The 15,118-nt window shown below is 55.6% G+C and overlaps 1 protein-coding gene across 3 annotated transcripts; it reads right to left on the minus strand.

Annotated features, from left to right (window-relative positions):
- Positions 1-4,530: 4,530 nt before the first annotated feature.
- SH2D2A (SH2 domain containing 2A) lies at positions 4,531-14,352 on the minus strand. Of its 3 annotated transcripts, none has more exons than XM_079914961.1 (8): positions 14,262-14,352; positions 13,499-13,659; positions 12,670-12,839; positions 11,850-11,939; positions 11,427-11,595; positions 8,013-8,162; positions 7,495-7,803; positions 4,531-5,756 (listed from the first exon to the last, which is right to left on the minus strand). In XM_079914961.1, the coding sequence occupies exons 1-8, from the start codon at positions 14,293-14,295 to the stop codon at positions 5,589-5,591; spliced, it is 1,251 nt and encodes a 416-aa protein (XP_079771087.1). In that variant the 5' UTR covers positions 14,296-14,352; the 3' UTR covers positions 4,531-5,588. The 3 variants fall into 3 exon arrangements, with proteins under 3 accessions (XP_079771087.1, XP_079771086.1, XP_079771085.1); XM_079914960.1 differs by having other exon boundaries at positions 12,670-12,851; XM_079914959.1 differs by having other exon boundaries at positions 12,670-12,851; positions 13,445-13,659.
- Positions 14,353-15,118: the final 766 nt, after the last annotated feature.

Genomic DNA, 15,118 nt, shown 5'->3' on the forward strand with positions numbered 1-15,118 from the left:
AAGACTGGGGGAAGTCAAGGAGATTGTTTCTGTGACATGAAAGAGTTGTTGGACATGAAAAAGTGGTGAAATGCCTGTCCCTCAAGATGAGTCAGATTTATACTGGTTGTCATCGACCTGGGCTGGTTTGGAAGCTTTGCATAGAGCTTGGGGGCTAGATAGATCTTGGAGATTTCTGGACTCCTAGCTTTTTGCTTGAGAGGGAGGGGCAGGTTGGGTGGGTGGATGGATGGGAAAGGGAGGTGGCAGGGTCTGTGACTTGAGTTAGCTGTAGGGCACTGTGGTGCCCAGGAGCCACAAGATAGGTGGCATGATTCCTCCTCGGAGCAAGGTTCAAGTAGAGATGGAAGATACCGGGTATCGTTCACCAAGCAGCATGCAAATCCTACTGTAGACACTACTGAAACCTGTTGCTGAGGATACTGGGACTCCAGTAGGGCTTGACTGCAGTGGCTTCCTGCAGGAAGGGACTGTTAAACTCCTGCAAGAAGAAAAGCCTTAGGTGCTAGGCAGAGCAGTGTTAACTGGACAAAGATGCCTGACTCTAGTCGTTGCAGGTTCTGAATGGGGAAAACACTAGGGGGAACTGGTGTTTGACAGTCCTGGTGACAGGAAGGCTAAGGCCAGAGGGGCAGTTTGAAGAAGTGTGTGGTGGGGACTTGGAGACTAGAAGAAGTGAGGAATCTCATCATGCTTCTGCTCTTGTCGGCTGGGGTAACTTGAGGAGTCTGTTTCTCATTAAGTACAGAGGAGGGTTTCATCACTTACAGGAAAACCACCCGCTTATCTGAAATCTGACCTACTTCAGGTTGGAGCCAGACAGGGCTCCTGCATCCCACAGGGACACTTGGGCTGTAGTTGTCCAAGTCAGTGCATCCAGCCAGCCTTCAGCAAGGAGCATTAGCCCGTACCACCACTCCCACCATACACAGAGGCACTGAGGGCTGAGGTCGCCCCTCAGGGGTGTCATAGTGAAGTGAGGTGGTGAGGTAGGCTCAGCAGGGCCCCAAAGTCTGAGGTCCCATGGCGTCAAGTGCTGTTTCTGTATTCAGTACGCTATAGACGCAGCCCTGCCCTCCTGAGTTGCCACACTCCTGGGATTCAGCAGTTCAACTTTCTCATTTTAGGGGCTGCATCATGATGGAGCTGGAAGTGCTTTGGGTTGGGAGGCAAGGCGTGGTGGTCAGGGGTTGTCCTGGTGTCTTCTGGGAACGGATAGTTAAGCCAGATATCTTTCAGCTTCCTCTTGCCTGCCACCTCCTTTGGTTCTCTGGAGGTAGTATTAAGCCTTTTTATTTTTTTTGCAGTATGCGGGCCTCACTGTCGTGGCCTCTCCCGTTGCGGAGCACAGGCTCCGATGCACAGGCTCAGCGGCCGTGGCTCACGGGCCCAGCCACTCCACGGCATGTGGGATCTTCCCGGACCGGGGCACGAACCCGTGTCCCCTGCATCGACAGGCGGACTCAACCATTGCGCCACCAGGGAAGCCCTAAGCCATTTTTTTAAAGCCACTTTTTACTCCTACTAAAGATGACATTATTATTTGGTGGTTAGAATTTCTTGGTTACCAAGAGAAATACAAGTTAGAAAATGGACAGACTTTATTTGGGAGGGCTTCCTGAGGTAATAACCTCAAGTTCTGATAAATAAACAGGAAAGAGAAGACAGGGATGAGGGAGAGGGAAGGAGGAATAAGGAATGATAACTTGGCTCAAATTGGCATGGCGGTAGCAGCCAAGGGGCGGGGTTGGTGGGGGCGGGAGGTGAAGGCCTTGGTCAGAAGTGGCTCCCAATGGCCCTAGAAGGTGTTGGAGGTGCTGGGGCAAAGCCCAAGTGTTCAGTGCTGCATTGCCCAGGGCAGGAGCTGAGGAAGGTGAGGTCCACAGGAACAGGCTCAGGACGCAGACTTAGGAACTGCCCAGAGATGGCACAGCTGTCACAAAGGGGGTTTCAGCTCTGACCCTTGGGCAGGGACCTGGCCAGGTCTTCGCCCCAGCTGGGTGCTGAGCTTGCTGTCCAAGAAGCCGCAGTCTGTTGAGGGGATGGTTGAAGTTCTGTGGGGCCTGGGGAGGTGGCAAGGGTGCTGGAAGGCTTTGCTGTCTGCTCCCAACCTTCTTTTGCCCCCTCTCCCTCTGCTCAGCTTTGTTTCCGGTGGGGACACATGTTCTAAGGCCAGTAGAGGTAGTTGGGGATGGGGCCTCAGTGATGACTGGCCCCCAGTCCTCCTTAAGTGGGTCCATGGGGAATGATGTGCTATAGACTCGGGACAGCTGAGGTTGGGGTTTAATAGCTTCTCAGCCCCCTGCCCCTGCCCTGGTCCCCTGAGCCAGAGTTACAGGGTACTTTACTGAGACTGTCTACTGCATTAGCTGAGGGAGCTGATAGGATAAAGGGGACAGCTTAAGGGAGACAGGAGCAGGAAAAAAAAGACTTCAGGGTCGGCCATGGTGCTAAAGGGGCTGGAACTGGAGGAAAAAGCTGGAACCTCCACTTGCAGCAAGGCCTGCTGCAGGCTCTGAAGGGGATCTGGGGCTCGGGGTAGGAGACTTTTCTTTCTGACAGGGGGCTGAGCCAGAGAGAGCCCTCCCTAGAGGAAGCTGGAGGGATGGAATAACCATGGGAGATTGAGTCAGCTGGGAAATGCCCTCCCCCTCCCCGCCCGAGGGGTCTCTGCTGGGGCTGAGGAACCTGCTCAGCACAATCGCCAGGCTCCCTTTCCTGTACTAGTTACTCAACTTCTCTATCCTGAGGTCTCACTGCAGCCCCAGGCCCCCGTGGGAGTGAAATCAGCAGGATGGTGCAGGGGTGCCTGTGGCTATGGTGGGGAGAAGGGAGGTTCCACTACCTTGGTCGTCAGGGCTGGGCCTGCAGCTGGAGCCCTCAGGAGGACCGGGGCCTTATCCTTTGGCCTGGGAGGGACCTCACAGTATAAGGGGGAACATTGGACTGGGATGACAAGATCTGGTCCTATCTCCAGTACCCTGTCACCTCCCCTCTCTAGACCTCAGTTTCCGATTTGGTTGAACCAAGAAGTCAGTCACAAGGGGTCTGGAAGTCCCTTCCTGTCCCAGTCCTGCTCGGCCAAGCCCCTCGCTGCCTGGTCTCATCTGCTCTGGACAGCAGCCCTGTGGGCAAATAAGGCATTCTCTCCATTTCAAAGCAGTGTAGGGAACAGTGGTGCAGAAACAAGTTCCCCTGTTAAAGGCTGGGCAGCTTGTTAGCAAACAGCCGTGACAGGAACCCAGGGCTCCTGACAATGCCATCATCTGGATCCTCCCACCCACTCTGGGGAGTCCACCCCTAGCTGTGAGGAGCTGAAGAGGGAGGGGGAGATTCCCTGGGTCCTGCTCACCCCTTTCTAGCAGGCTTTGCTCCTTCAGAAACACCAAGTGGGTCCCTAGGCATTTCTGTCCCCTCCCCGAACCCGCCATCCTGTTCTATCCCGAAGTCTAAGGAAATCCCATCTTCTGACTCTGATTTCCAGCCCTTGCTATACAGCAAGCCTCTCCTTTTCCTGCCTCCTCCCCTGCCACGAGGAACCAGCCATGAGGTGACTCCCTGAGTCTAATCTAAGACCTTTCTTGCGCTTTCAGCCTCCCCTCCCAAAGCCATCTGCTCCCCTCCCCTCCCCCGTCTCTTGCTCAGGAGGGAGTTTAGACCTACAGACAGAAGGAAGTGGAACCCCACTCTGTTGACTCAGCAACCATATTTCTCCTTGAGCTGATTAGCACTGAGTGGAAAGGAGGGGAATTCACTAGTCACTGGAGCTGGCCCTGCACCAGGCTGGGGGTGGCATGGTGGTGGCAGCATCTAGGCCTAGGGAATATGTCTTCAGGGAGGGGGTCTGGGGGGCTTCTGTGATTCAGGCAAGTACCCAGAGCCCCTTGGCAGGAAGAGAGACCTCGATGGGCTCTGATTGTCTTGACTGAACTCTCATAGAACAGGCTGGGACCACAGGAGTACCCAGAAGCCCCCTGAGTGGCTCCTGGGGGCAGTCTATTCTGAGCCCTCAGGGCCATCCAGGCGCAGACACAGCCCTGCCTCAGGGAGCCTCCAGTCTGATAAAAAAATAAGACCCAAGGCAGATTCTTCTAGGTGGTTGAAGCTTAGAATGCAGAGCTTGGCCACAGAGGCAGGAAGATGGCCCTGAAGTGGGTCTGGGCAGACAGGAGGAAGCCTCATAAGAGGAACAGGGGAGGCCTAAGCCCAAGAGGCTGGGAGCTGCTGCAGGGGGGCTCCCCATCCTCCTAAGGGGCTCACACACATAGGCTAACAATGCCCCCTCCCCCTCCCAGTCCTGTGTTTGGCAGGGGGTTGGGGAAGGAGGTGCAGGGGCTACCTTTCAACCACTCCCCTCCCTGCCCCTTTCTTTCCTGGCAACCCGCAGGTGATGTAGCCACTCCTCTGCCCCTGGCTAGCTGCCCAGCTCACCCCAGTTAGGGAGAGAATACTTTTCAGAGAGAGGTCTGTGTCCCTTGCCTTGCTGTCTCCCTGCCCCCAGCCCATAGATCTGTGACCCTTGCCCAGGAGTCTCTCAACCCCCGACCCTTCTCCCACCATTGCAATGGTCGTTCAACCACTTGCCTTCCACAATATGAGAGAGAGAGTCAGAAGGAGAGACAGAAGGAGCCTGGAGTACTTGAATCCCTGTTGGGGGAGGTGGTTGGCGATGATTTATTAGCCAGACAAGAATCAACAAACAAGTTCTAACATCTGTTCTCGCCAAACTGTTCCTCAGACAACAGCAGCATTGGACCAGGGCCCGGACTCAAAGGCTCAGAGGGCCAAGGAAATCAGACTCCAGGAGGAGAAACCAGGGCAGCGGGCTGCAGCAGGGCCCTCCTAGCCCACTTCCTTAGAGGCAAGCACTGAGCCACTGGGCTCTTAGAGACTCTTGGGAGGGAACCAGTGAGTGTGTCCCTAAAAGGAAGTCGACTCCACATTTGCTCCTCTGACCTCCAGGCTTCTTTGTGGGGCCTCAGACCAGTTAGGGGAACAGGGGTAAGCTGGGATCTGGAGGAGGGGAACAAGCACCCGGGCCCCCATGAGGCAGAACTCTGGAAAGCAGCCAGATTTCCTGAGGAAATCTCTTGACATTTCCCGTGGTAAAGAGTTAGTGGATGTGGGGTATGGAACAGAGCACTAAACAGGAAGCTGGGGTTCTAGTCCTTGACCTTGACTAAGCCACTATCCCCCTCTGGTTTTGTTTCCTTATCTGCACAGTGAGGGAGTCGAACTTGATCAGTAAGAGCAAAGGAGATGCTGCTCCTCTTCCTTCTCTCACCCGTGGCAGACATCACTAATCAATCACAGAGTTCTTTTCTGCTGAGTTCAGATATGACCTCAACATCCTTTCCATTGCAGCGCTCTAGGCAGCCACAATGAATGGATTGGAGTTGGCATGTGAGGTGACACCTTTTTGCCATCTTTGCAATGGATGATGGCTGAGGTCCTTTCCAGCTTTGATCATCTACAGTTTGTTCCATCCACATTTTGTGAGAAGGGCGCCTGGGTGTGTGTGAAGGTCTCTGGACCCGCTGTTCCAAGTTATCCCCCACCCCCGCCCCACCCCAGCTCAGACTCAGCAGCTACTGAGGAGGCCCCAGGGGGAGCCACGCCTGACCTCTGTTCTGAAGCACCTGTCTAGAAAGGTTGTGGGGGAGGGTGTGCCCCCAGCGGGGTAGGGGCTTGTGGGGCACAGCAGGGCCTTGTTCAGCCACAGAGTTCTCAGAATGCAGTTGTTGGCCACCTGGATTCTGTAGAGAGAAGGATGGTCCCAGGTCACACCCTCTTCCTTCTGCCTCCTAGGCTTACCTGCAGCCTCAAGGGCCAAGACGTCTGATCTTAACAGACATTGGCCTGCAGAGAGGAGGTCTAAACCTCTCTCATTCATTCAACAAACATTTCCTGAGCACTTGCTCTTTGCCAGGCACTGTGCTGGGTGCTCTGGAAACAGAGATGAACAAGTCCCAGCCCCTGCCCTCAGGGAGCTCACACTCTGCTGGGGGAGAGGGGAGATGGGTGTCAATGATCAGTGGCATGGCAGGTGTGTATAAAGCCTCTGTGTGGACGGCCTCTGCGGTGAGGTCAGGGAAGTCTTTGCAGAGGAGGAGAAGGGCAAGCTGATCTTGAAGGATGATTAGAAGGTTGCTGGGCAGCCAGAGGGTGCACTTGCAGGAAGTAGCTATAGGCAGAGGGACTGGCATGTGCAAAACCTTGGGAGGTTTGCAACCACTTGGTGTGTTTGGAGGAATGTGACCAGTTCTGGGAGGGTGGGAGCAGCTGATGGTAAGACTGAGGACGTGGTTCCCCAGCCCACACAAGTATAGAGGGCCTCATGGGCCAGGTAGCTGTTTTAGAAAGACCATTCCGACTTTCTTGGGGCCGAGTGGGTCAGAAGTGGTAAGACTGGTGGTTAGGAGGCCAGTTAAGAAGCCCTTGGATAAGTCCTGATGAGAGATGATGGGGGCTGAAACTGGGGAAAGGAAAAATATATTTAGGAAGAGACTCAGCAGGAATCAGTGGCTTATAGGGGAGTGAGGGTGAAGAGAGGGGAGACGTCAAGGGAGTCCTACGATCTTGAATAGTTGGGTGACTGGAGAGGTACCCGATCAGAGAGGGAACAATGGAGGGAGCCATCCAGGGAGTAGGGTAAGAACAGTGTTGGCTGTGCTGAGTCCAAGAAGCTGTGGGATGCTGGGGAGCTGAGCAGAAGCCTGGGGAGAAGTTTGCGTAGAGACATGGACTGGTGACCTCAGCTCTAGGACGGTAGCAGGTGGCAGGGGTGTGGATAAGTGGGAGCAGGCACAAGGGCTGAGCAGGAGCCTGAGGTGCCAGAAGTGGGGGGGAGGGTGGGGAAGGGCCTGAGGAGGCGGGCAGAGGCAGAGGGATTGCGTGGGAGCAGCTGGTGGGTCTAACACATCCCATGAAACAAGATACTGACTTGAACTGATCAGTGAGAAGACTGGGCAGGTGGGAGGATGGAGGAGAGGAGGAGTGTGCAGAAGGAGGGGACGTGCAGGTACCCCCTCCCCTGAGCTCATCTGAGGTGACACAAGGGACTCCAGGTGCTCTTCTTTAGGAGGTCCCTGAAGGCTGAGGGGAGGCAGCCAGAGTGAGAGGCCCAAGTTCAGACTTGGGAGGAGATTGCCAGCACAGGGTGGGGTCAATCTCAGGTGGGTCTGAAGAGGACAAGCCAGGTGAGAGGGACACAGGCTCAGTTGGGGGAAGGCTGACGGGGCCTCTATTTTCTCTGAGAAGTGGAGGGAGTGGGGACTTGACAAAGGGGAGGCAGGTCCCAGTAACTCCAGGCAGAGGAGAGGGAGCAACTCTGGGCCTGGAAGAGGGTTGCTGGCAGCCTGGACCCTCTGTCCTTCCCATCTCACCTCAGACCTCTGACCTGCATTCACCCTGACCCAGGCATCCTGTCTGAACACCTTCTCCACCCTCCACAATCTGCTTTCAGGAAATCCTCCTTGCACCCCCGTTATTTACCTGGCTTCCTGGGACAGGCCTGGACTGGCACTTCTGCAGGACTTCGTGCCTGAGGATGCACGGCGGGCCCTCACACCCTGAATCAGGCACCTTCACCTCCACCTCGGCATAAATGTTGCTGGGGCCTTCCCCGGGGCTGCCACGGCCCATGGCATAGAAGTCTATGGGTTCATCAGGTTCGTGGTAGATGGGGTTGGAGGGCTTGCGGGGCGGGGTTGGGCGGGGTCTCGGAGAGGGGCTTGTGTAGACTTCGGGAGGCAGCTGAGGCTTGGCGGGGATGGGAGGCTTGGGCTTGGGCGGCTGGGACGTCTAAGAGAGAAGGCAGGCGGGGAGGAGAGTGGGTCAGAGCAACACAGGCAGGGCCAAAGCTGCAGCTCAGCCCGAGCCTCCGCTCCCTGCAGGCCCCGCCCCCTCCCCACTGGCCCCGCCCCTGACCGCAGGGCCTTCCGTCTTTTCGTCTCCCGGCTCCTCCACTCCCTCAGGCCCCACCACCTCTCTCAGCCCCTCCCGCCCAGTACCTGCTTTGGCCCCCCCGCCCCATCTTTCTGCATGGGGGCTGCGCTTTGCTCCTTTTTGAGGATTGAGGTATACTGAGGTTGTGAGACCTGGCTTTTGCTTCCAGAGTCTGATTCTTCAGTCCTTAGGGACAGTCCTGCGGGCTCAGGAGTCTGCGGGGAAAGAAGGAGGCCTCAGGGACTTGGTGCACGAGGGGCGGATGGGAGTCGGCAAGTGATGCAGCGGGGCGCAAAATAATCTCGTCCATACGGATAATGTCGGGGGTGGAGGTGCGACACAGAAATTTGGGTGGCGCTGGGTTTCTGGGTGAGGAAGAGGCGGCAAGGAGACCAGGAGGCGGGACAGTCGCTCTGGTCACAGGCCATATTTAGCATTAAACTTAACTTCATCTGGAACATAGGGCCAGGCCAGTCGCCATTTGTACCTGTGGTTGTAAAACTGCAACAAGGCTTTAGAAGTCTTTAGCCTAAAATTTTTCGGCATGGGGATAGATCTCCAAGACTTCTGTGCTTGTGTTTATTTCTGCAGGTGCCAGGCGACTCTACTTTATGGAGCTATAAGCTAGACATTCTCGGGACAGAGACACTGCCTCAGGGATGAGGAGATGAGCCTTATAGGGTTCCTTCCCATGTTAGGTAGGCTTTTTGCTCAGCATTTATCCCTGGGTTCTTGAATGTTCTCCACATGCCCGCTACTTTTGGAAGGCTCAGGCCATAGGCCTTTTCTCATGCTTCTGCAATCCACCAAGTGTATGTCTCCATCTTAAGGTGTATAGGCCGTTCATGGATTCAAGTCAGAATTCTTTTCCCTTGCCTCAACCCCCTAAGAGTTCTTAGCATTCCCTTTATGAATAAAAAAGAGCACCTCTACCCTGCTGCCGAAACAGCAGCACCTTAGGAGTCAACCTGGACACCTCCCTCCCTTCCTCCCCACATCTAACGGAGCACAAACCCTGCTCCTTCCACTGCCTAAATATCTTTACATCTGCACACCTTCTCCACGCCCACAGCTACCACTCCAGTTCAGGCCTCCTAAGTCCTCCTCCTGCATCATCTTGCCCTGCTAACCCATTCTCCACTCCGTGAGCAGAGTAAGCCTGCAGAAGTTCCCTTAGCAATCCTTCCATGGCTGCCTGTTGCTCCAGGATAAAGCCCAAACTCCAGAAAACGTGAGTGACAAGACCCTCTGAGGGCCGGTCATGGAGCTTGGTCTCTGACAGCTCTGCCTTTGGCTCTCGCAGCTCCAGCTGGCTCCCCTCCCCACCAGACTTCCCTACACCCTGTTCCAACTGCTTGGGAATCTTCAGGTCTCCACTTATTCCTCACAAAATTCTGCACAAGAGTTACCCCTAGGCACAGTCCCTCAAGGCAAGTTCTTTTTTTTTTTTTTTGCAGTACGCGGGCCTCTCACTGTTGTGGCCTCTCCCGTTGCGGAGCACAGGCTCTGGACGCACAGGCTCAGCGGCCATGGCTCACGGGCCCAGCCGCTCCGCGGCATGTGGGATCTTCCCGGACCGAGGCACGAACCCGTGTCCCCTGCATCGGCAGGCGGACTCTCAACCACTGAGCCACCAGGGAAGCCCAAGGCAAGTTCTTTGAACTGACTCCAATCAAGCTCTATGAAACTATTCTTGCCCAGGTCACCAGTGACCTTCTGTTGGCCAAATCCAGTGGTTAATTCTGGACGCACTGGGACCTGCTCTTCCCTGATGCGTTTTCTTTGCTTCGCGTCTAGAGCATCACACTCCTGGTTCTTCTCCCCTCTCTCTCTGACTGCTCCTTCTCAGTTTTCTTTGTAGGTTCCCCCTTATTTCTGCAAACTCTCAATGCTGGAGACTTGGTATTCTTTTCCATCTACACTCATTCCTGAGATTTAATCCCTCCTGAAGCCTTTAGAATCAATCCGTCTACATGCTGATGGCTCCCAAATGTTGATCTCCAACCTAGACTTCTGTCCTAAACTCCAGATCCCTGTATTCCAACTGCGTACTTGACATCTCCATTTGCATATTGAATGGATGTCTCAAACCGCAAGCATCAAAACTGAACTCGCCATCTCCCCTGCCTCCTGCAGACTTGCTCCTCCTGTAGCCTTCCTCATCTCAGTCAATGACAACTCCATCTTTTCACACTCCTCACCCAATCCTGCAAAAACCCTGTCAGCTCCACTTTCCAAACAGACCCAGTGTTCCACCTCCTCACCCCTTCACCTCTACCAACCGGGTCCAGGCTGCCATCTTCTCTCCTGACGTATTGTAGTGGTCTCCATCTGGTCACCCATGTCCCTCTCAAACTTGCCAGGTCATGTCACTCTTTAGCTTGTAACTGTCCAGTGCCATCCCATCTCACTCAGAATAAAATTCCAAATCATACAAGAATTTACTGGGCCCCTTTCCTTCACCCCTGTGGTCTCATTTCCTACCTCTCTACCCATGCTAGCTTCCTTACTGCTCTTATTCTTATTCACACACATCAAGGATCCTTCTGCCTCAGGGCCTTTGCACCTGCTGTGCTATCTACCTAGAATGTTTTTCCTCTACTTATCTGCATGACTTTCTCCCTTACTTTATTCAGACCTTTGTTCAAATGTCCCCTTACCAGAATAGCCTTCCCTGATGTTCCTATGTAAAATAGCCCCAACCCTGTCACTCCTTGTTTCTGTATTCTCTGTTTGTTTTCTGTATTAGCATTCGTTGTCTGTCTCCTGTCACTAGAATGGAAGCTCCATGGAGGTAGGGGTATTTGGGTCAGTTTTGTTTACTGCAATTTTTCCAGTGCCCGGACCAATGCCTGGCACAGAGCGGTCCCTCAGAACTGCCTGAACTTCCTCAGGGAGGCACTCTCTGACACGGCTCCCCACCACGTGAGCTCAATGGCACCCCACTCTGTATTTCCTCTCTCATCACACTCTCACACTTGATTCCTATTATATGTCTTTGCCGCTGGTAAGTAGCTTTGTGGGTTTGACACCTATATGTCTTGTCTCAGTAAATATCTCTTAATTTAGAGAACAAATGACCCAGTAATTCCCTGGACGTCCAGTGGTTAGAACTGGGCACTTTCACTGCCGAGTTCAATGCCTGATCAGGGAACTAAGATCCCACAAGCTTCGAGGCAAAAAACAAAAAACAAAAAACAACCCCCCCCCCCAAATGACCCGTCTGCCTAGCTGGCCACTCCCAGCCTTTGTGTGGCTGGGCTCTTCTCTCAAGGACCCCTCCTCCAGCACACGCATCTTTCTGGAAGGGCATCTGCGTGGAGATGTGTGGGCAAGGGAGGTTTGGCTGGGTCGTCGGTGGGAATGGGAAAGTGCCTGATGTCGAGGTCCTGCGGCCTGGGCTCTGCGTGGGGAGGGGGCGCTGGCCTGGGTTCCCAGGGTCAGGGTCAGTGTCAGGGCCGGGGATGGGGGCTGCGTACCTGGCGGGCGAGGGGCTCGGTGAGCGTCTCCCCGTAGGGGCTCAGCGGGCACGCCTGGTAGTGCCGCAGCAGGTCCTGCAGCCGCGCGTGGGCGCTGTCCTCGCCCAGCACCACGTGGCGCCTGTCCCCGAGTTGGGCCAGCAGGAAGTGGCGGCAGCAAGTCCGGCTCCTGGAGGCACTAGTCGGGATCAGACCTGCTCCCTCTTCCCGGCCAGGGCACCAGCACGAGGAGTGACCCCTACCCGCCCCGCGCCCGGGTCTCCCACCCTTAGTAGCCTGGGGGCTGAGCATAGACCTCCTCCACCCCCGCTGGGAGTCAGCATGAAGTTCTTCCCCTCACACGTCCGTCAGTATCAAGCCCCGCCCTCTGATTAGCCCGAAGCCCCGCCTCCCTGTCGCTCAGCGCAGCGCTCCGCCCCTCACCTGTAAGTCAGCACAAAGGTCACGGCGCTCTCACTGAAACGCACCAAGTAGCATCCCTGAGGCTTGCTCTCTAGCAGCCTCTCAGCCTCTCTGTGGGTGATGGAGAAGACACGGAAGATGCTCAGACTCTTCCAGCTTCACCCCCTGTCTCCCTGGCTCTCATGGGGGGACCCCTACCCCCTACCAAGAGGGCTTAAGTGGCTAGAGAAGGGTGGAGGTGGGAGAGAGAGGATGTGGGCACTGCGCTCCTGCTGCAGGGACTGGGCGTAGATGGTCAGGAGACCTCCCAGCCCTGCATCCTCCTCCTGGCCTCATCCTGGCTGGAAAAGCAGCCTGGGGTGGGGGACTAAGGGGGTCAGTACAGTGGCCGCAGCAAGAGGGATGGTAATAGACTCCTAGACTTCAGAAGTCACAAGCTGAACAGAGGATGTGAACAGAGAGATACGGGAGAAGTGAAGCTGAGAAGTGGAGGAAGAGGGAGGAACTGCAAGGGAGGGAAGAAAGAGGAGAGGGCTGGAGAGAGCCAGAGGTAAATAAAGATGGAGGGAGAGAGACTGAGGCAGAGGTGGAAACTTGAGCACTAGAAGCCTTAGAGACAGGAGGAAAGTTGAGCCTAGAAGGGAGAAACTGAGGCACGGAGTAGGGGGTTTGGGCTAGAGCCTCTCCAATGATCTCCCCCAGGAGAGCTGCCTTAACGAGGAGCCTTGGAACCTCCAGGTGTCATAGCCTGGCCTGTAGCCTCAATCTACTCTTGACTGACCGCAGGACCCGGGACTGGCTCCTGCCCTTCTCTGGGCCTATTTCTTCCTCTGTGACTCACCTCCGGGTGATGAAGCCGTGGAACCAAGCAGGGGCTGCCCCATGCTGCAGGAGCTCATGGGCCTGGGTGTTCTGGAACCAAGCCTGAGTCTCAGCCTGCAGGGACATACCTCCTTCCCTAGGCACCTCTTCCTTCCCAATATCCTTTGGGCTGCAGGCAGCCCCTGGGGCCTGGGGAGGTGCCTGGATAGGGGAAGAGTTCAAGGAGGGGGAAGTAGCCATGATTAGTGGTCCTTCTTCTGACTTCAAGCCAGCTACTCCCTTCTCATCCTCATACCTAGCCCCTCCTGGACATGTGGAGGAAGCTCCCCGTCCCCCATCCCTGTTGCCTATTTTAGGGTATAATTGCTCAGAAAGTCCCTCCCAAAGTGTAACTTAAATCTCTTCTTTAGGTCAAACTGTTTTTGTTTCCAGGGAATTTCCTTCCACTTCCGTCTGGGTCCGTGGGCCTTTGATCCAGTAGCAGTGAACTGTTAAACTGTGCTTAAATGGGAGTGAGGCCTTCCAGATGGACAGAAAGGCATTCCCTGGCCTGAGGGATGAAGGGAACGCCAGAGGCCAGAATGAGGGAGGGCTCACCCTACAGTAAGAGGGACCGAGCTGGTTCACAGGGAGGATTTCCTAATGACTGGGTGAGTGAGAAGGCCTGAGATGAGGATGCACTGGGCAAATGAAGGCCACGGACAGAGATGCAGACCCTCCCTCTGGGCCGCTGGCTTTGTCGGCAGCCTCCAGCTCATTCCTGCCTTGGCCTCTGTCCCCCTGCAAGCCCTCACCCGTGGGACGGTGGGAGCAGAGGAGGGAGCAACACCCCCCAGGTTCCCACTCACCGCAGGGTGCACAGCGGAGGCCCTGGGGCTGGGCTGGGCTTCCTGGGCCTTCAGGGCCTGGAGTCTGGGTCCCGGCAGCAAGCCCAGGCTCTGGCAGCTCCTGCGGTTCAAGTCTATGGGCTGGCAGGTGCTGAAGGTTATGGTGGGGGCTTCTTGACTCCCTGTTAGCACAGAGAAGTTTCTCAGTGAGGGCCTGCCTCTCCCTCTGCCGCCCACCCCTCCCCCAGGCTCAGAGGCGCCCCATAGGCCTCTCCCTGGGGACCTGGAGGACAGGGACAGTTGTGACAGCAGGAGAAATGCAGGAGGGATGGCAAACACGATTTCTCAGGGAGGAGGAGTAAGGGGCCAAGGAGGCGCAGAGGGGCTTCTCAGGGAAACTGGGCCCCAGGAAGGAGCGCTGGTAAGCCAGCTGGCCTTCGGCTGGTCCGGAAGTCCTGAAATCCGGGAAAGGAGGCAGATCTCTTCAGGGCAGGTCCCTCTGCTGGCCCAGGATCCTCGACCTCCCAGCCCCCTTCATCCTCCTGCTGCCTCCTCTCTCCACTCGAAGAAGCCCTCAGAAGACCCTTTCACCCTTATCCTCAGGGATGCGTGGACCTGGAGCCCCCGAAGGGGAGCAGGGGTTGTGGGCCGCCTGCCCGCCAGCTCTGGCTTGAGGTGTGGCCCGTCACCCCTGAAGTGGGAGCTCAGGCCCAGAGGGAGGAGAGCAGGCATCATGGGGGTCTTGATGTTCCCTCCCACCCACATTCCCCAACTTCACACTTACCTTGAGGGCATATCTGGGCCAGGGGGAACTCCATGGGGGCAGCCTAGGAAAGGAGCCCCTGGAGCAGGGTGTGTGTCTGGGCTCTCAAAAGGTGTGCACACTCAGCGACTCATCTCTCCTTTCACCCCAGCCCCCGGGGGCAGGAAATGTCGCCTCACCCACAGCCCTAGCCCTCGCGGAGGACTCACGTCATGGAAAGCCGTAAGACAATTGTCCCTCCCCCGGAAGCCAGGCAGCTGAAGGTGGTGGTGGTGTGGTGAGTATTTGTGTCATTGTGTGTCTGGGTGTTGGGGAGTCCTTGTTGCTGTCTTATCTCCATCTCTCCGGTGATTCTCTCTCCACGCCCTCACTCCAGACTGGGGCTTCCCTTTCTCTCCCTCTCTCTTTGTCTCTCTCTCCATCTCTCTCCCTCTGTCTGAGCAGTGGCAGTGGGGACATCAACCTCAGAAGGATAAGCCTTATAAGGTGATGGGGCTTCGGGGTCATCGGAGATTCACAGACAGGACTGTGCTCTTAGGACACACGAGGTGGGGGGCAGAGCTGCAACAGAAAGAATGTGGGTCAGACTTTTGAAGGATTTTCTGAGGTCATATGAAACCTGTGAGACAAGGGGGATAGGGAAGAGGGAACCTGGCTTCATCGTCAAGCAGAGAATGGAGCTGGGTTAGGACAAAACCAGGCCATCCCACAGAAAGGGAGGGGAAATTTCCTTCAAGTAAGCAGGTCGTTATTAGCAGCTGTTATTAATAACTTCAGAGCTGATGTCCTAAACCTGCAGTGTGCTTACATCTGCTGCCACCCTAGAGGACCAATCCCATTTCTCTCTTGTGTGATCCTCACAAATGAGAAGGAGTCAG

Source organism: Stenella coeruleoalba, assembly GCF_951394435.1.
Source record: "Stenella coeruleoalba genome assembly, chromosome: 1".
Lineage (NCBI taxonomy): Eukaryota > Metazoa > Chordata > Mammalia > Artiodactyla > Delphinidae > Stenella > Stenella coeruleoalba.